At 35.5% G+C, this 22,999-nt stretch overlaps 1 protein-coding gene across 2 annotated transcripts in view; it reads right to left on the bottom strand.

The window, feature by feature from the left end:
* SLC7A11 (solute carrier family 7 member 11) overlaps positions 1-22,999 on the bottom strand; it is a 125,697-nt gene that overhangs the window by 83,354 nt on the left and 19,344 nt on the right. For both annotated transcript variants that reach the window (XR_015250217.1, XM_025921735.2), the window contains exons 5-6: positions 20,516-20,615; positions 12,925-12,969 (exon numbers count right to left, since the gene is read on the bottom strand). Coding sequence is in view for 1 of the 2 variants with exons in the window: in XM_025921735.2 (XP_025777520.1) it covers positions 12,925-12,969; positions 20,516-20,615 (145 nt within the window). In the remaining variant the exon portion in view is untranslated. The remainder of the gene's footprint in view (positions 1-12,924; positions 12,970-20,515; positions 20,616-22,999) is intronic.

The raw sequence follows: 22,999 nt of genomic DNA, 5'->3' as shown, positions 1-22,999 counted from the left end.
TAAGCTGACCAGCGTGGAGCCTGTTTAGGATTCTTTCTCCCTCTCTCTCTGCCCCTCCCCAACTTACTCACACTCTCTCTCTCTCTCTCTCTCTGTCTCAAAAATAAATAATAAACCTAAAAGAACAAAGAGCTAAAGCTGAGCAAATCTAGAGGCAGACAGACTTCATGGCGCCATCGAGCTGCGGGGGGGGGGGACACAACAGTGAATGACACAGATGGAGTCCTGTGTCAGTAAACCCCCTGACCCCCACAGGGGAAACAGACAGTAAATAAACACATAAATCTATAATGTAATGCCAAAGTTACAAAGAAAAATGCATATGTGCATTTATCCCAATATAATGCAATACAGACGTGCGTGGAACAAACACACGCACATACACCCACGGGGGGAGGGGAAGCAAAACATCAGAGTAACAAGTGTTTTTATTTTATGTAATCATGACATAATAGGTGGTGTTACTTTTCTTCCACATAATTTTTGGTATTTTAAAATTTAACTATTATTTATTATTAAAATAAAGGAAGACAGACCACACACCATCATGAAAAAATACTATGAAAATCAGAAAGTTTTAATTTTTCTAATAGGGTACAGGATACATAGAAAGAAGCTTCCCTTTCAATTACTTGATTAAATGGATCACCTGACCGTAACTGCTAGGTGGAAATTTGTATCCTAGACACTTAAAAATGGGACAGACAAGATGTGTCTGTTAGGAGAAATATGAGAACAAGATAGTCAGGATGTCCTGTGCTCTGGGCTGCCTCTTGGATGGGAGATGTGGAGCTGGGAAGGCCGGGCCAAGAGGTGAGGGAAGTGTGCAGGGAGATGCCTTAGAAACAGCAACACCGGGAGCAGAGGTAGCCTGTCTTTTGGAGAACAGGAAACTCTGGCCCTGCCTGGTCAGACTTGCATCATAAACTTGATGGTTTGAAAGCACCTACATATCCAGGCTGAAGCTGTCTCTCTCACTGCAGTTCAGAGTTCAGGTTGTGGCCCAAAAAGACAAAGGGCTCCGTGTACCAGGGAGGGACGTTGCTGAGTTCAATCTGCAGCTGTCTTCTCTCGGCATTTGCCACTGATCACCTCTCCTTGGCCAGAGGCCGTGGCATTAAGAGGATCGAATAGCTAAACACTTACGTACATTTAAAATACATTTAACCTTTCTTCCACCGGACCCTGAGCAGCTACAAAACAGCTTTTTCGAATCATGATCTCCTCTTGCTATCTATCTCACTCATTTCTTTTGTCATTTTCTGGCTCAAAATGAAGTTAATCGTGTCTTCTATATCAATTTCTCTTTTGCTTGCCTCAGGCCAGAATATGGGAAGTGAGATTTTGATTGTTTGACAATATCAATACAGAAAAATTAAATATTGTTCCCCCCAAAGAGATATCAGAACTATTTTAAGAATCGGTTTTATCTGTAAAAATGTTAGAGAAAATAAAAAGTAGCTATTTCCCTACAGGATCCTAACATTTCAGCATTTCCTAGTCATAAAGTTTCTGTTTTAATCTTGTAACCAAATGACCTTCAATAAACGACCTGGAATAGATTATTTAATTCAGCTAGCATAGGACCCCTTTCATTACGTGTTTGAAAAACAGCTTTAGAAAGTCGAATGCAGGCAAATGTTAATGCTTTTATACATTTTAAAAGGCAGTTTTGTTCCATTCTCAAATAACATACAGGTCACTCCTAATGATTACATTCTTCCCCCAGCTAATTTCGAGGCTACAATCTTGCCATATCCATCACTCTTAGATCTGTAGTCAACAAGGCTAAATGTTTGAAAAGAGGACTAGAAAGGGATCAGTATTTTAAACATAAACAAATGTAAACGCAGACAAATTAATCCATCTCTCTGGCTTCAACTCTTTATCTTTACAATGAAAGGGATAGGAAATTTGATGGCTACTTTCCTCCTGATTCAAAAATCCCAGGCCTTTGTGATATATTTTCTCAAGGTCAAGTTCACTGTGTTTTTAATTGTAACAGTGAGTCAGTCTAATAAACTAGGCCAGCCATGCCAGCATGTGAATGGAAGAAGGTAAACGAGTGGAGAACTAGTTATTATGTGCACACAGGTAACGTGAAAACTGAAACAACTTGGAAATTTAGAGACATCTTCGCGTCCCTTGCTATCTATCCCTAAAAGAATACCGTGACAGTAGAATGTCAGGGAAAAATTAAAAGGTGACATCATGAAAGGCCAACAGGAGAGATACTTTGGAGGAAGTGAGACATGAGGGGTCTATATAAAGCTGTGTGATGAGGCAACCAACGAGGCTCTAGAAATGACTCTGCTCACAAAGTCATGCTTTATAATCTTTAGTCTCTCTTATTTTGTGATATATGAATATATGTCAAAAGCTTTAGTGTAACATATTATGAAATATCTGAGTGCTATGCCACAGACTTAATTTCATAAATTATCTTCCCTGTAATATTGCATATCTCACTATATGAAACGGTGGCCATGGTATTTGATCACTGCATTCTCAACTATTATGCATTAGTATCGATTATTATAAAGCTTTTGCCACAGATAGCTCTCCCTATCTGTTCCACACATCTAACTTTAAAAGAGAGAAAAAGAGAGAGAGAGAAAATGAGAAAAGGGACAAATGAGAAAATGACACAGTAGTAAACAGTTATCCGGGTAAACCATCTGACCATTAAAAGCTATGAGCATGCCTCCTTAGAAAACCAACAAAGCACTATATGTTTTTGAAAAACAACCTCCAGTATGAGAGATTAGAAATGCCTAACTCTGAGACTGAGAGAATTTGTGATTCCAGTGGCAAAGTATTTCAAACAAGGGTGTCTTTTACCTTATAATGATGGGATTTCAAACCCAACATTTAAGTAGTGCAAAAGAAAGAAAGAAACAAACAAACAAACAAACAGTTTGGCCAAATTCACAAATCCTGATCTGATAATCCCTCTTTGATTACAAATAAGCTAATGACATGTTTCATAACAAAAATAAGAAGTAAATTGTTTATCATTAAACAAGTGTCCTCACTGAGCAAAGTATTGTCAGACGCATCGGTATATTATTTCTAATTCTCATAAAAACTCTGCAAGGTAAGCATTAGAATATCCATTTAACAGATGACTAAAGCAATGAATGTATATATTTTAAAGTTATCACAAATCTCTCCCCCTTTCTCTTTCTCTCTCTCTTTCTCTTTCCTCCTTTCCTCTCCCTCTCCCTCTTTTTTCTCCTTAGGTAGGCAACATAAAATATTTATTATTATGAATAAATAAATCCATCTGGACTGTTGGAAATGTCTAATGCTTAAAGTAATAGACCTATCAGAGAAGATACCTCTTTACATAGGCAATTCCCTCATAATATATATCTAGACTCTTGAGACAAATAAGAAACACATAGAAAAAGACTAGTACTAACAACAACCTGCAGCACACAAGTTTATAGACCATTTTATACCTTCTAGACACATATTATAAAGAACAATAAACAAAAGTCAGGATTCATCATCACACACATTTGATAATTTGATACTCTACCATTCTTTTTCCAAAGCTGAGAAGTCAGAGGCTCAGAGAGGATAAATAATATAGCTATGATCACAAAATTACATAACTCTAGAACCAGAACTAGAACTTTAGTCACTAGACTCCAGGTACAGAACTCTTTCCACAACACCAACGTGAATCTCACTGTGCTTGTTGGTTCCCAGCCCAAATCTTCTCCTGTAATGGCATTGCTATTTCCCTCTCCTCCTTAACCCACCCTTTCCTCAAATACCTAATATGTGAAAGTCACGTTTTTGACACATCTTGTTTGAAATATTTCCAAATTTGACTTAGGATTCTATTTGACCTTAAAATTTAAGAAAGGGTTTCCTTTATCTCCCTAGCATGTGACATCCCCCAATAACACAGACCATAACACAGTACATGATGCCCCACATTGGTTCGTATATATTCACTGACTTAAATGTAGAACCAAAATATAGAGTTAGAAGCAAACTTAGGCATTGGTCTGCCTCATTTTTCCACCCCAGTATCTATAGAATCACGGCTAAATGGTAAGTTCTTTTTTTCTCTATTTTGGGATTTCCAACGCCTAATGCAATTCTCGTTTCCATACTTTTGAATATAATTTTATCTGAAAATGAACTTTCTTCTCGTTTAACTTGATTTCAATTGTTCTTCCTCTGTCATAGAGAATAAATGATCCCATCTTTTTCATTAAAAGAAAAAAAAAGAAGACAACTCTATTTTTTCAAGAGTATATGAACACCACGTTGACTCATCCATGTTCTCCAAGCAGTTTAGTTCATATCTTTGAGCTGGGACAATGTGGCCATTATGATGCTATTTGCCAGAAAATTCTATCACATGATTTGCCATGTCTGACTATAATAATGGGTTATGTCCAGGGGGCAATTAACTTTTCACAGACATTTGCTTTTATTGAAAATAAACATAAAACAAGACTTAAATGTGACCTTTTAGATTAGAACTCTCCTTAAACTGTACATATGTCAAAAAAAGGAAAATCCACTGAAACTGCCATCAGGTTCATCTTCCCTAAACACAACTTCATATACCAAAAACTTGTACCATACCTCCACTCACCACATCCCATTGGCTGCTGGATCAGGTCCAAAATTCTTCTAATGGAGGCTCATCCCATACCAGCATCCACATCGTACCGCCATTTTGTCTTCTACTCTTCTTTACAATCTTTTGCTTTAGCTAGAGCAGTCTACACATTATTCCTTGAGAGCATGGCTTTGTGTATGCCCATCCCCTGTTGAAATAGTTTTATTTCTCTATTCTACCTTTGTAAATCTTACTCTTCTTCCAACTTCCTCTTCCACAGCAAAGTTACTTTCTTAGTCATTACAACACTTTGTACACCCATGGGTCACTTCTGCTTTGCCTCTCAAAGAGACTAGTTGACATGCTGGAAAGATTATGAGCTCGGAAGCCAAACGATCCATGCATTATATCACATTATATCAAACATGGAGTATAATCCTAATCTTCTCATGTACTAATTACAGGGCCAGGAAAAGTTACTTCACTTCTCAAAGCTTCAACTTTCTCAACTGAGGAATGGAAATAAAATACATCATCTTATTAAAAAGAATCTGAAGTGCTACCTTGTAATCCATCTATCACTCAGACAACAAACACTGTTTATATTTTTAATGAAGGCCGTGCATTTTTAAGTTAGGCATAAATCTTAAAAAAAAACATATGGGGGGGGCGCAAACTAACACCTGTGTTCTCCTGTTTTAGAATAATCCCATAGCTTCTTTTCCGGAAATAAAAATAAAAATTTAAATACATGACACCAGCCACTCAGGTCAAAACCTTCTTTGGCAGATTTCATAAAGGAGTTTCTTGGTAAGATCGTGAACCTAAAAATAAGTCGCTGCAGTGGAAGTACAAATAGTCCATCCATTATATCCGCACCATCAGCCAGCAGTGTGGCGGTGACAGTGTGGGTGTGGGCATACAAATATTTGGTTTTGAAGGAAAAAAAAATCTGCCAAGAAATATATTCTGATTATGATGAGTGAGCATATTGCCACCTAAGGGAGATCAGAGACTACTAAATAAAAAGCAGTTCTCATCATCTTTTGAACCTTTTAACTACTAATGATTGGGTTCTTTGCTGATGATGCAGAACAACTTTTCAAGCTGATTAATAGGTCATGTGTGTAGAAGAGGCACCCCTGTTCATAAAACAATTATGCTAATCCTCTCATTTTTTTTCAAAAAGTATGAATATTGTAATCTTTCAAGAATATGGGTGTTGGTTGCAGATGGCATTTGTGTATTACTTGCCGAACTCATTAACATTTTTGAATTTCACATATTTTATCCTCACAACCCCATGAGAACTTTAATATGGGGATTATCACCCTCTATTTAAAACTGGTAAACAAAGATTCAGAAGCAACGTGGAGGCCTGCCCAAGGTCAAACAGCTAGTTAAGAGGAGACAGCATTAGAATTTTGATTTTCTAAATGAGTACTCTTTTCAAAGACTCAGTAAGTAAATATTTCCACAGTTCATAAAAGTGAAGGAAATCTTTCTTTACTGGAAAGTCTCAACTTCATTTGACTCATTTTAGATGTTTACATTGGCAATACTGTTTTAGCTTGTGCCTATACAAATTCAAAAGTTGCTCATTTTCCTGAGTAGATCGATAAACTGAGTCAATGTTTGATAATGACTAGAACAAAAGTAACAAAACCATTCTTGTGTTTGGCCAGTGCAGATATAATGGCCTGGATGCATATTGTCTCTGTGCCTAAAGAACAACACAGGGTATTCTATTTTTGTGAGGATCTTAAACAACGTTGTATCTGAATGAATGCCAAGCAGCAGGCCACAGACTAGATATTAGTGGTCTAAGAAGTTTTTCACCAAGTATAACCCAGAATGTATAAGGTATTTATGAGCCACTTTATGGGTACAAACATTAATATTCAAATCCAGGCACAGAGAAAAGTAGCTGATTTCCATAAATGAGAATATGGATGAGGGGAGTCGCTAAAGTGTGAACTCAAAAACAGGAGACAATGTAATGACTGACGTTTACTTCTGATTGCAAAAGTAGTTCCTTTCAGATAAAAGGATTCTAACTCTGTAACCTCTGACTTAATGTCATTCAATTTCTCATCTGGGTTGTACCTATTATAGTCAAAACATTTGCCCTACCCTATGTATGCCACCCAACCAACATTCATCAAACCTTAAGATGGTCATAGAAATTAGCAGGTTCCTAATCAACATGTGAAAGTTAAAAATAATTGTAGCCCAGGTCAGGGAAGTTATAGTCAGATTCTCATTTTATGTTATATGAATTACATCTGTTTAAAGATATTATAGAAGACATTCATGCATCTGGTGGAAAGCTAGATTACATAGTATTCAAGGTCCCCTCTAATTCTCAAATTCTTTGATTCTACTCATTATACCATTTGTGGTCTCTTATTTTGTAAATAATGAAAGGAAACAGAAACATAAAGTAAAATTAAGACAGCCGCTGTTACTGTACCTAAAACATGAGTTCATGATTCTAAACTCAAAATATAAGCTCCAATAAAATTCAAATTCAAATTTAGATACAAGTACTACGAAAGGATGTAAAACAATCAAAAGCATTGACCTTCAAATTTTTGGGCCACACAATGGGGTTAGCATCCTTAATAAAGACACATGTGAAACTGAGAAATGCAAGAATTTCGATCCTAGGGAATATCAACTACATGTCCCATCAGTGAGAAATTTTTAGACTGAGCAAAGGCAAGGAAGAGTAACTTGGTAACCTTGTTCCCTGAACATAGAACCATCTCTTCTCTGTGACGTCTGGCCAGATACCGACCAACTGCCTCAGTTGCTCAACCAGTATAATTGTACACATATTTTGAAATATATTGAAAAATGGATTCACAAAACTTTTTACATGTATTTCCAGAAGAAATGCACAAAATTGAATGAGCTTAACTTAGGTATCAATTATCAATGATTAAAGAGAAGCACTGTCACATATTAAGATAATTCTAACAATTCCTTATTGTTATTAATAAAGTGATGCCTCATTTTGCCAAAGAAATCTTTGTTAAGTTGGGTATAAATTCAATTTATGTACTAACTCAATTAGCATAAAATGAATGAATCATGTTTGAGAGATTCCTCCAGCAAATACTTTTACAAATTAATTCTGCTTACTAGTCCAGATTTTTCTAAATGCCTTTATTTACAGTGAGGTAATTTTCTGGGAAATTAGTTTATATACCTTAAGAACATATATCACTTGAGTATTTGTAAAATAAACTCTAGAAATGGTCTAAGAATGCAGAGAACCTTGCTTTGTAATAAAAAATCATAATATTACTATAATCTACACATACATAGTCAAGACATTATATGCTATTTTCTAGCAACTGTTAGAAAGCTATAAAACATATAAAGATGAAATTTGCCTCTAATAGAAAACTGCATCCTTAAAATGCCAAAAATGCAAAATAAAAGACCTCAAATCAACCTTTAATGTTTTGTCATGCAATTAGCTATAGCACATTGGGACAAGATTTTTAGATTGTTTTGCTTTGCCGTGTTTTTTTAATCAGGTTACCAGTTTTACATGTCCTATAAGCAATGGGCCTGATAAAACAGTATGATATTATTAATAAATGCCTTTACAGTGGCTTAATACAAGTCAATAGGAATAAAAACATATATACTAAGAATTTAGAATGGCAACATTTGAACTGAATATAAATTACGTGATTATCGACCATTTATGAATCAGTCTGATCAATTACACTACCTTAAAGGTCTTTGGGCATTTTTCCCAAGCCAAGTTTCTCTTCTAAGTTATCGTTGGTACAAGGTGCGATGACTTTCAGGCATCAATTAATATAAATTGAAAGCAGGCAAAGTATTAATTAAACATGACACTCTGATTATTTAAACCTTCTATTAAAGTTGATTATTCAGACCATGCTGATAGCCTGTTCTTCAAAAATGACTGATGATATCAAGCTTTACTGACTTTCACCAAGTCTACTATTTCCAACTCTTCAAGACAGAAGGAATAAATGAAGTGAGAAGAACACTGGAACAAGTCTAATAGACAAACTGACTAATCTCAGACCCCCAAGGTCAAAGAAAAGCAATTCATTTCTTGGCTTTCATCAACACAAGACATGATTTATCAATTGAAGGGCAGGATTACAAACATTATACATCTCAATGATATGTTCTTTGCACTGTGTAACTTTGTGAACAATGATAGATTGCACTGTCGCCACACAAATAATGTCATAAGGCAAAACTCATTATATTTGCAAATAAAAACACTGATTTTTAAAAACAAATGTACACATTACCAATCATTGCTACTACCCATTTCATTTCATGGGGGGACATTTTAAATTTCAGAGATTCTATGGGATTCTATCACCTTCATGATCCAAACTTTGGACATTCCAACTCCTCAAAATACTATTTTTACTCTTAGAGAGTCAGCCACCATGCTATAGATAATTTTTAAATGCAATATTTTTATATTATTACAAAAGTTTCAGTGATAATTACTGTCATTTTACATAAATATGTTAAATGCCTCTTAAAAGATTGCTACTCCCATAGATCCAAAGCCACTCTTAGAGAAGAAAACATTATAAAAGGACACTGGCAACATTTTTAACATTATAAATGTAATCATATAGCAGGGATTTTGCCCCAATTTTTAGGATTAGTGCTTTACAAGCTTTAAAGAGGAACTGAGACCTAACAGAAGAAAGAAGTCATGAGCTAGTTATTTTGATTCCATGAATCTCTCAGTTTACCTCTCACTTGTGGTAACACTTAGGGAGCTGTTCTATAAGTCATTCTCATAATAGCAGTTCAGAAATGACTCCATAGAGTGATGTTAGGTAATCTGAAAAAATCGCCACTGAAATTAAAGTCTATGTACAGGGCAGTCAATTGTGATCATGAAACCTCATTCTACATCCTATATATTTTAAATCACATTGTTATTTTCAGTGATCTAAATTAATGATCACTTTTTCTATTAGGGCACAATTGTAGCAAAATGTTATTGCCTAGGTGGAGAAGGATAGTAAAAGGTGTTGTATGTTCAGCTGATGATTCATTTCACCAGCTGCCAGAAAGTTACACGTTGCAGCACACCTGGACACATGCACCCGTGACTGATTGGGAAACACATTTATCTTGGCACGTCACAAAGGAGATGGAATTCTAATTACTCTCCCTTGTAACTAAATACATTTTGGAGCTGTATCTACCTACAAAATAATACAAATTACACATCTGGATGAGGTTCACATAATTTTACCATCTGTTCTCTATGTTCAACCATAAATATTTCCCAAATCATTCCTTGTGTTTAAAAAATAAGATTTAGTTTTAAAAGACCTGGACTGATTGCCAACATTATAGAGAAATGTTATTTTTTTTAAAATTAAGACACTGAATATGTTGCTTAAAAGCTTGAACTTCTTTGGTTTGATAAATACACAGTACAAATTTAATCTTTACTTTTCATTAAGGGGATTTTGTGGATTTCTCATATTCTGACTTTGAGAAAATAAATTTGTTAGCTAAATTTTACACAGAATCATTCAGACAAAAACTGAATATTTGAGTACCTTGTATAACAGAACAAAAAGGTACCAGAGGTTTCCTTATTCACCTTAAGTATTAGCAATTATTAATTATCTCGATCCCAAGTTCCACAGATTCTTACTTAATTTCTCCGGAGAAGTTCCTTAGTTTAAGACCTTAAAATATCAAATTAAAAGTATTCTAGGAATATTTAATGAAGTTTGCAAAATCATAATTTCCAGAAAATGAAAACATTTCATCTGGTATAACCAGTGATAATAATCAGTCTAAATCAGTTTTGATAGCTACTTTTAAATTATTATAAACCTCTTATTTTCTCTAAATATAAAATGTTATATGAAATCTGTACATAAGAATAGGAGAGATCATAAAATACATATTCAATTTCACTGCTGAAAGTTTATAGAACAGGCTTCAACAGGTGTGAAATACTTTTCATTTTTCTTTCAAAAACACTGGAGAGAATTGGCTAGGATATTGTCGCTTAGGAAATACTCTTATGTGAGTAACATTTTATGTTGTTCTCACAATCAGGAAATATAATTATAGTAACAACAACCAATTATGTAGTGATTAAAAAGTACAGTCCCTAAACTAAGTACTTTATACGTATTAACTCATCGCCACAACCCAATGAGGTAAGTGCTACAATTATCCTCACTTTTCGAGATGAGGAAACTTCTTTGCAACAACAAAAAACCACTGAATCCATACATCACTGTTCTTTAGTAGTTGTACATACTGAATCACAGACATTATCAATGTGTGAAAATAAGACCCTTAAGAAAGAAAGAGAGAATCTTGAAAAGCATACTATTCTTGTAGAATACATCAGAAATTCAGATCAGGGTAATTATGGCATAAATAGGTTTAAAATATACTCAATATACACAAGAGTAGTGTATACACAGCAAATAGACCTATATTTAAACCGTTAAATACCATTACAGGAGAACATGAGCTATCTCTATGCCATCGATGTACCATACAATAAATGTTACATTATAGGTCACATCCACAAACCTACAGTGTGCCTTTTTTTTTTCATAAGAAATATTCTCCAATACTAGTTTTTAGTAACTAGACTCTTTAAAATGCCTTTAAACTTAAAAGACATAAACCATAGTAATCTCTTCTTTGCAATGGAAATCCAATAAATATTTTACATATATAAAATCTAGTAAGAACAGCCTTTTCTCTGTGTTGCCATTTACACACTTCTCAAAAATAGTAAAAATAGGGCAACCTTTTTATCTGTGCCATCAATAGATTTAGAGCCAGAAAGTGGCTTATCATTTCAAAGGAATGCTAGAAGATACTAGTGCCCGGTAAATGCGTGTACTGTACCACAATTCCAGTTCTAAATATGAAAGTACTATCATAAATTTCTCATATTTCTCAATAAAATAAACTTTTCACATGTTTAAATTACATATTTACTTGTGTCACGGTTGAATCAGATGGTATAAGACGTCATTTCAACCTTAGTTGCTGGTGTGCGTGTTCAAAATTCTGACGTGATACTTCGCCAGATCTAACTGGCTTACCATCTCCTGACAGACAGACATAGTCCCAGGATTTCTCAGTCCACCTTAAAGTGAATGTTGAACACTTGAGCCTCGTCTCTGATGTCTAGGCAATTTTATACTGACTCATCTTTGTACATGTTTTGTTTCTCAAAGTCTTTCTCCCTTTCCCCTTTCTCTCTCTCTCTCTCTCTCTCTCTCTCTCTCTCTCTCTCTTTCTTTCCTGTTTTTTTCCTCCCCTGAAAAATACCTGTTTATCATTTGAGACTCGGTATAGGTATATCCCCCTAGACAGAGTTAAGTGTTTCCTCCTTTACTCTCTGTCAGAGGAGTAAATAATCTATGATGGCATCATACTATGTTACTTTCATTTGTTTACACATTTGACTAAGTGACTAGACCATAAAATCTTAAATATAAGTTTTTTCGTCATGTAAGAAATTTCTACCACAATGGTTGAAATATGGTAGATGTATAATCAATGTCAGATGAATTAAATTACTTTATAATTCTTTCCATATCTTACACTGTACTTCTTAAAATTTCCCTCTTCTGCCCATAGGTTATGCTGTTTTGCTGTATAAAGTCAAGCGTTTGTATGCAAATCACAAAATTCATTTGTCTAAGTCCTGAATTAAAAATAATTCATCTTAGGAATATTATATAAATCATCATCAAATTACTTAATCACCAAAAGTATTACCTAGGAACAAAAAGTAAAAGCAATCATCTAGCTACTAAAATTTGTAAGTTCTTATAATATTCTACAGTCACTTCTAGGCTTTCATAACTAATTGTTCATTAACTGCATTATTCTCTTTAATAGAATAGTTATGAAAAAACTCACATGAATTATTAGAAATAATCCATTTTTGGAGCTCATGTCTTACAGAACATTTGTGGGCAGCTGACTTATCATATGCTAACATATGTAACATATGTAGACTTTTATGAAATTGGTTATCTAAAACATAACTATATGATAACTTTATATTTTCAGGTTATCAGATAATTTAGTGTTCAATGTGGAATATACAATAAAGTTGTTTACATATAATCTGTAACAAAGTCAAATAAAATTTTATCTCCCTGAGAAAATGATGATGATAATGATAATGATGATGATGATAAAGTTAATTAGCCCACACTAAGGATCTTCTTTAGGTCTACTTTTTCAACTCTATAATCTTACATTTTATTCCTCATAAATATTTCAGAATAAATATGGCCACTTACTTCTCAGGATTTTCTACTTCTTCCGTAACAAAGTTGAGATAAAACCTAAAAAGATATAAATGAATTATAAATTATAAATATATTTTATGACTATAAACCAAAGTTTCAAGTTTTAAATATCTACAATCAAACTCAGAATTATAAAAAATTATAAACAAATAATTATTGTGAGATGAAAATCTCCAATACTCAAAAGCCCCAACAAATCATTTTTCTATTAAGCCATATTTCTTATTTTTCTTATTTTTTTTTATTTTTTGTTTTTTAAATGTTTATTTATTTTGAGAGAAAGAGAGCACATGGGGGAGGGGCAGAGGGAGAAAGGGAAAGAGAATCCCAAACAGGCTCCACACTAAGCATGGAGTCTGACATAGGACTCAATCTCACAATCGTGAGATCATGACCTGAGTCAAAATCAATTAGAATCAGGTGCTTAACCAACTGGGCCACCCAGGCTTCCCCAGTTATTTTTTATTTTTTAATATTTTTACAGAGGTATAACATATGAATATTTAAGTGCACAAATCTTAATCTATAATTTGGTGAATTTTTACATATTTATATACCCATGGAACCAATAAAAAGATCAAGAGATAAAACATTCCTAGAACCCTAGAAGGTTTCCTTATCACCTTTTCTAGTCAATATCATCTCTTTCATTCTCTTGTAAAGGCAACCATTATTCTGACTTTTATCACCATTGCTAAGTTTTGTTTGTTTCATCACACTAGACTAATATTTGCCTGTATAACTATTATACAATATTTATTATTTTGTGTCTGGCTTTTTTTTGCTGAGCTTTGTTTTCATGAGCCTCACCCATGCTGTTGTATGTAACAATAATTCATTATTTTTATTGATGTTTTCTATTGTACTGTCACACTATACATTCTACTGTTGATGGTTTTGGATTACTTCCAATATATAGCTATTATGAATAGATACCATAAATATGCCTATGCATGTTCTTTTGGGGACCAGGCAATCATTTCTCTTCGGCAAATACTCAGAATATAATCACTGAGTCAACAAGTGGATGTATGTTTACAGTCAAACTATTTTTTTCCATTTTTGCATTCCCAGCAATATAGGAGATTATCACGTGTCAGCCACTAGGGAAAACAAAGTGGAAAATCCACACTAATTCTCCTCAAGGAGCTCATAGTATATACAGTGGAGCATAGACTCGTGCAATGTAGCATAGGAGCCAGTGCTGGAGTGTGCACTGGGTACCATGGGAGCCAGAGGCAAGGTCTAACCCAGACTGGCAAGTCAGGGAAGATTTTCTAGAGAAGCCATCACCCAAGTTGAGTCCTCAAAAATGCTTAACGTCTAGCCCTAGTGAAGTGGTGTAAGAACATTCCAGACTGAGTATAGCACACAAGCACAGGGGTGGAAGCCACAGTTTAGTATTTTGCAGCTCAAAGTGTGTCAGGGGTAGTGAGAACAGACTTTAAGTACCAGATGGCCTTAGGCTTCAGGAATCCAGATTTTAGTAGTGGTGGCAGGTCAATCAAAGCTTATAGGACAATAGAAGTGTGACAATAGCATTTCTCAGTTTTAGAGTTCATGGCTTCATACTTGCACACAAGGGCAAGTAGGAACCGACAACGGGATCAAAGTTAATAGATTCTTAATCTTCACTTCTTCCTTTCAATTTACTGTTTTCTGGTATGTGCCTCTCTAGATCCTCAAGTCACAAGACTATGAAATTGCATTTTTAGACATACAGTCATTACATTGTAAGTGGATAACTAAACAGCAGAACAGTTTGGACACTTTTCCCAAGTCCTGAATGCTTTTCTGGGTCCCTTACATGACAAAAAGTATTCTAGGCACAAAATAGTTCACTTTCAAGTTTGACAGGATTACAAATATCCCCCTAAAGTTATGGCCCTAGAGAAAGAAATTCAGATTCCTTTCCTTGACTTTGTGACTCTACTCACCCCACCCAGAAATGTCTACCACCTTGCAACCTTGACTTCTTTTTCCAATCTAAAGGGATTGCTGGATACTCTTTTAAGCCCTTATAGTTCTTTTTCAAAGCTCTAAGATGTATGACCGAGGCAGACTCCATCCTCAAACAAGCATATATAGATAATTTAATTGCGAAGATGGGAAAGCTAAGAAATCATAACGGGAGAGCTAAACATATGAACACAAAGACATTTCTCTTCTTCATTTCATACATTTAGGGCATTTCCACAAAATAAAAGAAGTCATATTTTCAAAACACTTTTCTCTTCTCTTATTCCATGGAAGATAAAATAGCTATTAATATAGGTACACAGAAGCTTGGGTCTATAAGTATGAATTTTCTATAACCTAAAACCAAATGGCTAGAATATTAGCCCAACAGACTTTAATATCAAGTATGTCATAGCTTAAAAAAGAATGAGAAAACCTGTCTTATCCCATCTTTATAAAAACCCACCTAAATTCACAAGTAGAAAGTTGATGTTCATGGTTGTTAAACACTAGACAATAAGCTCCAAATGGAGTCACTTATGCTAAGCTCCACAACACCAAACCAAGGCAATTATAGTTTCAACTCTCCCAGTAATGGAACTTTAAACCAGCCACTCAGGAATCACTTGATTAGTACTAGTTAGGTAATCTGCCTGATAGATCTCTGTCATTGTTTAAATGAAAGTAACCTTGCAAAAACCAACTGCTTTTTTGCCTACACTAACTTCTTTGTTCCTGCTCCCTTCTGCCTATAAAAGTCTTTCATTTTGTATAGTTCCTCTGAGCTCCATTCTATCTGCTAGATTAAATACTGCCTGATTCAAATTGATTTTTGCTCAAATAAAGTCTTAAAAATTTTAATACGCTTCAGTTTATCTTAACAAGGTGAAGACATCTAATATTTTAAGGACTGTGTCTTAAGTAGAAACATTTGAATAGCTGACAGAACAGTAGCAATAAAGGTGATCTACAAAGTTAGCAGCCAAGGATATTTTTTAATGACTGGAGAGTAAGTTTCTAAAAATAGAGGCTGTAGTTATACCAGGAAGGCAAGTAACAATCAATACTTATATCTGGAATATGCACTCTGAGGGATTTCATGTGTTTGTTATAAGGCCAAAGCAATGGGAAATACAGGAAGAACATGCAGGGGAAAAAAAGAAAAAAAAATCCCCCCAAAATGAAACAAAACACACACACACACACACACACACACAGAGAGAGAGAGAGAGAGAGAGAGAGAGAGAGAGGTTTCCAGGCTTCTCACGTCAAAAATATCCAGTTCCTTCTTAATAGGTGTTTTAGAAACTGGTGTTTTCCAACAATGTTTACAGCAAGAAAGGAAATATTTGTGGGGGGGGGGGGGTGGGGGAGGCCACAATTTCAAATATTTGCCATAGCTCCAGAGAATAGAGAAAAGGAAAAGGCTGGGTGGGGGTGCAAAGGAGAAAGCTTCCTATTTTGGTCCAAACATTCACATCCTATGGGAAATACACCTTTAGGCTCTCCTAGTTTCCAGCAATGAGTCCATAGCATTCTCCTTGCTGTACATCTCCTCAAGGCCTCTAGAGAATGTTCACAAGATCTATTGTTTCAGCTCTTCCATAATTGTGTATAAAAAGCACCACAAAGCTGTGAATGCATCCCAGTACCCAACTATGTGAATTATTTTAAAAAGACGCTTATTCTTTAGATTAGATTTGACACAATGGTACAAAATAATCCCAGCAGGTGCTTTCGAAAGACTAAATCCACTAGAGGATAGGATTTAAAAGGGAGAAGAAAGACACCGGAAAACTTTCTATTACGCAGTTTAAAAAAAAATCCCACCAAGCAATATTTAGCTTTGGATCAGGATATGGGACTGAAATTGGTTGAGTTCCCTTGGGCCACAGGGAACACTGGCAGACCTATCTCTCTGAATGCAGACATTGGCGATGATATTAAAGTTGCTCTGACCCAACTCTGTGACCTGGCTGGGTTAATGATTTCTTTCCCCCTAATCATGTTTCTGTGAAGGAGTTTTCATCATTCTAAAAAGGTTCTGCACTCCTCATGGCCAAAAGCCTACTTTATTCAGACCCAAGGTTTGGCAGGATCTTTTTCCCATTCACCATGGAGGAGTTGAATTGCTAACAGAGCAAGGCCTCCTGGACAACAAAGGTCTTGCTGCTTTAACTTACACCCTAGGTGGTTGAGTTCTGATGACAGTGGCTGCTTCTGTCTGACTTATTTGCAATGCCCCCCACACTTTTTGTTTGCATCAAACGTTGTCACAGCAGCAGCACAGAGAGCAGAGGCTCATTTACAGTGCCTCATTTATAATTCCACCACCTAGTCTTGTAATTATACCGTGAAAGACAGACAGAGGTCAGAGAGGCAGGATCACATTTGGGAAGGGAATAAATACCCCTCTCTGTGAACTCTTTTAGTCTCCATCTTGTTCCATTTACAGCCAGATATTAACTTTTCCTCTGGAACTCCAAACCGACAGACTGTTTCTTCTAAACACAGCTTCCTTTTTCTAAGACTGATGGCCATAGATTAACAACCAGATTATTTCTGCCTATCCACAAAGCAGCATTTAGGTAGCATAAAAACCTTGTTACAGAAATACAGTTACTTATCTGTCTCTCCACAAACCACTTGTATCAGATAACATTCCATTTAAAATCCTGGCCTTAATTTCTAGTACTAGAATTGATTCCTTAAGAACATGAGAAAATCAACAGTTTTCTGTTCTTTAAAATAGGGAGTGGATATGAGGATTATATGCGTAAAAGTATAAACAAAAGTTCACGTAAACCCCACTTTCCCTGTAAACAGAAATTGAAATAAACTTCTAGGCCCAAGATAGGGCCACTCAGTCCCCAAACACCAACTCTGGGATCTATCTTTATTTCCTTGTTCCTTATTCATTTTCTAACTTTCTCTTTCTTGTTCCTTATTCTTTGAAACAATTCTAAGAATTCTAATTAATTCTAATTTAAGCCCATCCTATAAAAGTTCCCTGTCTTCCATCCCATTTTGCACTTCTCTGGACTCTTGAAAGTGGAGACTGCCCACTTCATGAATTGCTAAAGAAAGTTGATCCGTATCACTTAAATTGCTTTCTTAAATCCTTTTAACGAGAGGCACATGTTGGGTTCAGCATCAATCAAACAAAATATTCAGATAATAAGATAATTCAAAATGAAAAGAGTGAGAGAAATGGAGAAATCGATCAGCTCTCAAAAGCCTACAGAAGTGGAGAAGGTTTGCTCTACATGAAGCAGGTGACCTGAATATTTGGTGCTGGTAGTGGGAGAGTGAGTTGTGTAGAAGAGTATTTTAAGATTCCGTGGGAACAGATGCATGGTAGTCACAGGCAAAAGAAACTTCATTCAATAGAATTAATCAAATCTCCCTTGTGACTATCTCCACATTCCACATTCCTGAGTGAATATTGCTGGGCTCCCAACACTTGGCTCTAGCTGAAAGCTTCTATCACTTCCCCACTTCACTCTGGTCTCCGGGTGCCCTTCCCAGTAGCTTGGCTGCTGCCCCAGGGCACCAGAGCTTTGATCCAAGCTGAATGGCCATAGAATAGTTGATTCTGCTACGAACCCTGTGATCACAACTCTGTTCTCTCTGCCCAGCATCACATTGTGCTTTGGACAAAAATAAAAAGATTTCAAACATACTGTGTGATTCAAGATTAACACACACAATGGCTATAAGAATATTTCTTGAATATACAAATATTTTACACTATACTACTTAGAGCTACAATCTTTGAATGTCTTTCAAAAGCTAGGTTAAAGTTTTTTTTAAGTTCCTGTACCCTCCTGATTTTCCTCTAATGCTATATTTTCATAATTCATTGAGATTTATATGGTAAACATTCCATTTATTTTGAAATACATCTTTATATTCCATGCACTAGCTGGAAGGTACGAATCTAAACAGTAAAGGAATGAAAGTACATTTTATTTGCATTTGTAATGCAGTTACATAATTTTTGAGCTAGTGTGGTTTCCTGATACTATTTTTATGTTTACAGAACACTCTCATAGCTAAAATTGTACAACTAGTAGCTCCAAAAATAATAATGAGATTTTGCCACTAATTATGCCAAAACTGTGAAATGTAATTTTACTGCAAAGATTTTGATGCTTAAGCAATACTTTGCTACCTGGTGGGCTTTCTCATAATAGTCACTTCAACTGAATCTTACATCGATAAAATTTAATTAGAGAAAAATCCCATTCTTATCCATGAGTATTGTTATTCAAGTTATTGAATAAAGTAAGGCATAAATTAGAAACAAAGTTCTAATGCTTCAACCAGAATGGTTATCACAGTTGGAAAGCACAAAGGCAATGTACCCATGGCAGAGTGATTTTAATCATTTTTGCTGCATACTTTATTTTTCAAATGTGGAGGAAATTTTAAGGAATTTGTAAGAACCAGTAAAACGTAGATTATCTACTATGCCTGATGTCATTATCTTAGTTTTCCTACCCTGCCTTTAGAGTACCATTTTACCTCCTGGGTACATCTTACTTATTTCTATATCTGAATTATTTCATTCTCATGGGAAAGCAGAGAAAAATCAATTAATCACTATTCACAAACAACCTTGGAGCTTCAGCGGAAAGGCCTTTTGACAAGCAAAGAACTCATCTCTAATTTCCCATGGCACTGTTATGTCCTCACTGATACAGACTTCTAAGTGATTTGTATTGGTTCTTAATGTCAGCAAGCCCTCTTGCTCATAGACCCCAGCAGTTAAAACCGGAAATAGATAAGACCATTTAACTCATGCTCTAACTAAAACCCATTGTGCTTATTTCTTATCGCACTTTCTTGAGGCATTGACAAAGACATTTTGCAATGACCAGAACATTCTAACCACCAGACCAGAAAAGCCCTGATAGCAACAGAATGCCTAGAAGACCACACCCCACACATCCCCGTCCCTACCCATGATCATGGACTGAAAACATACCCACTGTCCGCTCTTTTGCACAGATGCTCCAACCTCTCCCTATAAAATTCTGGGTGTCCTTCTTACCAGTGGAGAGGTGGATTGTTAACGCTTGAGCTTGTCACCTCCCCCCGCTGCCAGCACCCAAAACAAATTTCTCTCTTCCTCTTTTCCAAACCCTCATTGCATTTGGCTTCTCTTGTGACACGTTTATCCAAGTTTGTTCGGCAACAGTGTTGGCAAGCTCAGCCCAGAAGGTGTACTTTCAATTTGTCCAGCCCCCTCAGGAGTCACCAGGATGGAGTAGTTGGTCTTGGCAACATGCACCAGGGCTCACCCATTTGTTTCCTGACTTAATGGCTGTGATAGATCTTTCAGTAACATTAAGGCCCACATTTGTTTGTTTTTTTACAACACCAGGCTAAATCTAATAGTCACCTTGACTGAAAAACTCAGTTATGTTTACTGTTAAGTCATATGCACAGTAATTGCCCTGGTGGAGGAAGCCACACCATCTTTCTCACTTTAAGAAAAAGTAGATTGTGCTGGATTGTGGTTATTCACACTGTCTAGCACCTTGCTTGGCACTTAGCCAAACTACTTGAAGGAATTAATGAACCATACAAACCACCAGATCTAGAGATGTCAACTTACCAGCCAGCGTATGCATACATCCCATAATAAAAAGCCAGTGGCAACCCCATGATACTTGCATCTCTTCCTGAAAAGGCATCTTGAAAGTGTTGTGTTTGCCCTGCAATGAGAATAGAAAGATTTTAGGACTTTTCAAAGAATAAGCCATAAACATGGAAGGAAATGGGAGGGTTGGGGATGAACTATGCTGTTCCAGGTCCAGATTTCTCACTCCCTGCTCATTGCCAGATTTATCTATTAATACTTTATCCATTCTAGAGAAGGAGGCCCAAAAAGTATATGGATCACCACTAACACTAACTACTTCACATTTCTTTTCTAATAAAATTATAGCAAAGAAGAAAATAGCGTTTAAAAACCATTTCCTTGTTTGAGTGTGCCTCTGCTCTTTTAGAGTTTGAGCATGAAAGAAGACTAAAGAATACTCTGTAAGCTATAGTTCATAGGAGTATAGTAGAATTCTTTTAAATGAAGATAATGTAAAGCTTGTGTTGGGAAGCTAGAATTTCCTCCACCCTTCCATATCCTTCTAGCTGGACTAAAACTTAAACTGACATGAGGCAGATTAACAGGAGAAAATCAAATTTAGTAAACGTACCTATGGGGAACCTCCACAGACATGGAGATTCCAAAGACAGTGAGACAATATGACACTTAGATGAGCTAAGAAGAGGGGTAGCATTCTGAGGATACAAAGGGGAGAGAGACATTTGAAGGAAGGTAAAAGGAGATGTTTGGAAAACAAAAGTTGCCCTGTTATGCAGATGAGTCTCTTAAGTAAAAAAGAATCTCTGTTAATAGCTCTCTTCCTGGTATAAGCAGGTAGCTGAGGGGGATGGGGTAAAAAGTGTTTCCTGAATCTACTGGGTTTGGATTGTTCTTAAAATAATGTTCATGCCAAAGTGTCTCATCTTGCTGGCAGACTGCTCTGTCTTCTATACTTGGAAAGAAATATCGACAGGTCTACTCTCAATGAGGAGGTAGCAAAAAAACCCAAGAACCACCTTCTCATATCATTTAACTTTCTTTCTTCTTTCTGTTTTCAACCTGTAATCTATTAGGCATCCACCATTGTTGGTAAACCCTGTGGGCCCAATCTGGCCTTTCAAAGCTTCCGTGTTAAATAAAATTTTATTGGAGCACAGCTAGGCCTACTTGTTTGTGTATTAGGATTGATATTACCAGTCTATGGCTGATTTCACCCTGCAACAACAGAATTGGGTAGTCGTGACACAGACTGTATAGCATGTAAAGTTGAAAATATTTACTGTCTGGCCTTTATGGAGAAAGTCCACTAATACAACGTCTTAGAGAATGACGTAGTTTCCTTTTACAAACACTGAAAAGGAATTATACTAAATTTTAAAATGGATAGATTTTAACAAATTATGCATCAACATGTGGATTGAATGCTTTAATTCTTAACATTTTTCCCTACTTCATGAATGATACTGGGCCTTTTTCGTGTGTATCTTTGGATAACTACCAAGAAAAACCCTACCAAAATTCAGATTTATTCAGCCAATATTCAAAGTTAAATACAAAAAAAGTCTCTTTCCCAAAGAAAATAGCAAATGAGATCACCCAAAGGGGAAATGTGACTTTGTTTCAAAATTGGTCTTCACTTAAGTAAATAAAAGGAGGATGGAAGTTGGATGATGTATGTGATTACGACCCTCTCTTCACTCAAATCTCAATTCTTACCTGGGTTGCCCAGACAACAATATATATTAATATAATAAGTATGAGTTTTGAGACTAAAAATGGAGAAAGTTGAATTGTGTGCTAAATAATTTTTCCCTCAAAGTGTCCAGTTCCAAAATATAGTTCATTTAAAAAAAAAATGACACAGTGAATTTAGAAATGCCTCATAGAAGGGAAATATAAATACTGGGGCTCAGATAAAAATATCTATTGAATATTCTTTTATCATGACCTATTGTCTCCTTGGCCAAAAGAGATAATATTCTAAGAGTACAGTACTGAATAATCAAGAAGAGAAACTAAACTTTGTTAAAGACCAGGTCCTAAAGCATAAATCCTAAAAAATGTCATTTTTAAAATACTACAAAAGACAGGTTTTTCTAAATTCAGGAATATTTTGGCTGCATAACAGAGGTCTCAGGAATATGAAAATCATAATATCCAAAGGAAAGTTTACCAAATCCTCATAAATAAATATAGACCACACAAATATTTTCAAGATCTTATTAGAGTGGAAATAAGTGCATAATCTGTATCGATAAAGCTTTTCTCTTCCTGGAGTTTCAAATTAATGTGAAAAATATGTGATTAAGTTAGAAAGAAAATCAACATTTTGTAGTAATAGAGTAAATACACCTGCTAAAAATGATCTCCAAAATATTAAAATTTACTTTAAATGTAGTAATATTCTTATGGTATTTCTCTACTAGGTGAACTAGAAGAGGAAGCCTGTTCACATTAAGCACCGATAGCATAAGTACTAATTAAAAGATTTCAAGT

This window comes from Puma concolor, chromosome B1, assembly GCF_028749965.1.
Source record: "Puma concolor isolate L17-30 chromosome B1, mPumCon1.1.hap2, whole genome shotgun sequence".
In the NCBI taxonomy this organism is placed as follows: Eukaryota; Metazoa; Chordata; class Mammalia; order Carnivora; family Felidae; genus Puma; species Puma concolor.
The sequence above is the reverse complement of the archived record's forward strand: the minus strand, read 5'-3'. Positions and strand labels throughout refer to the sequence as shown.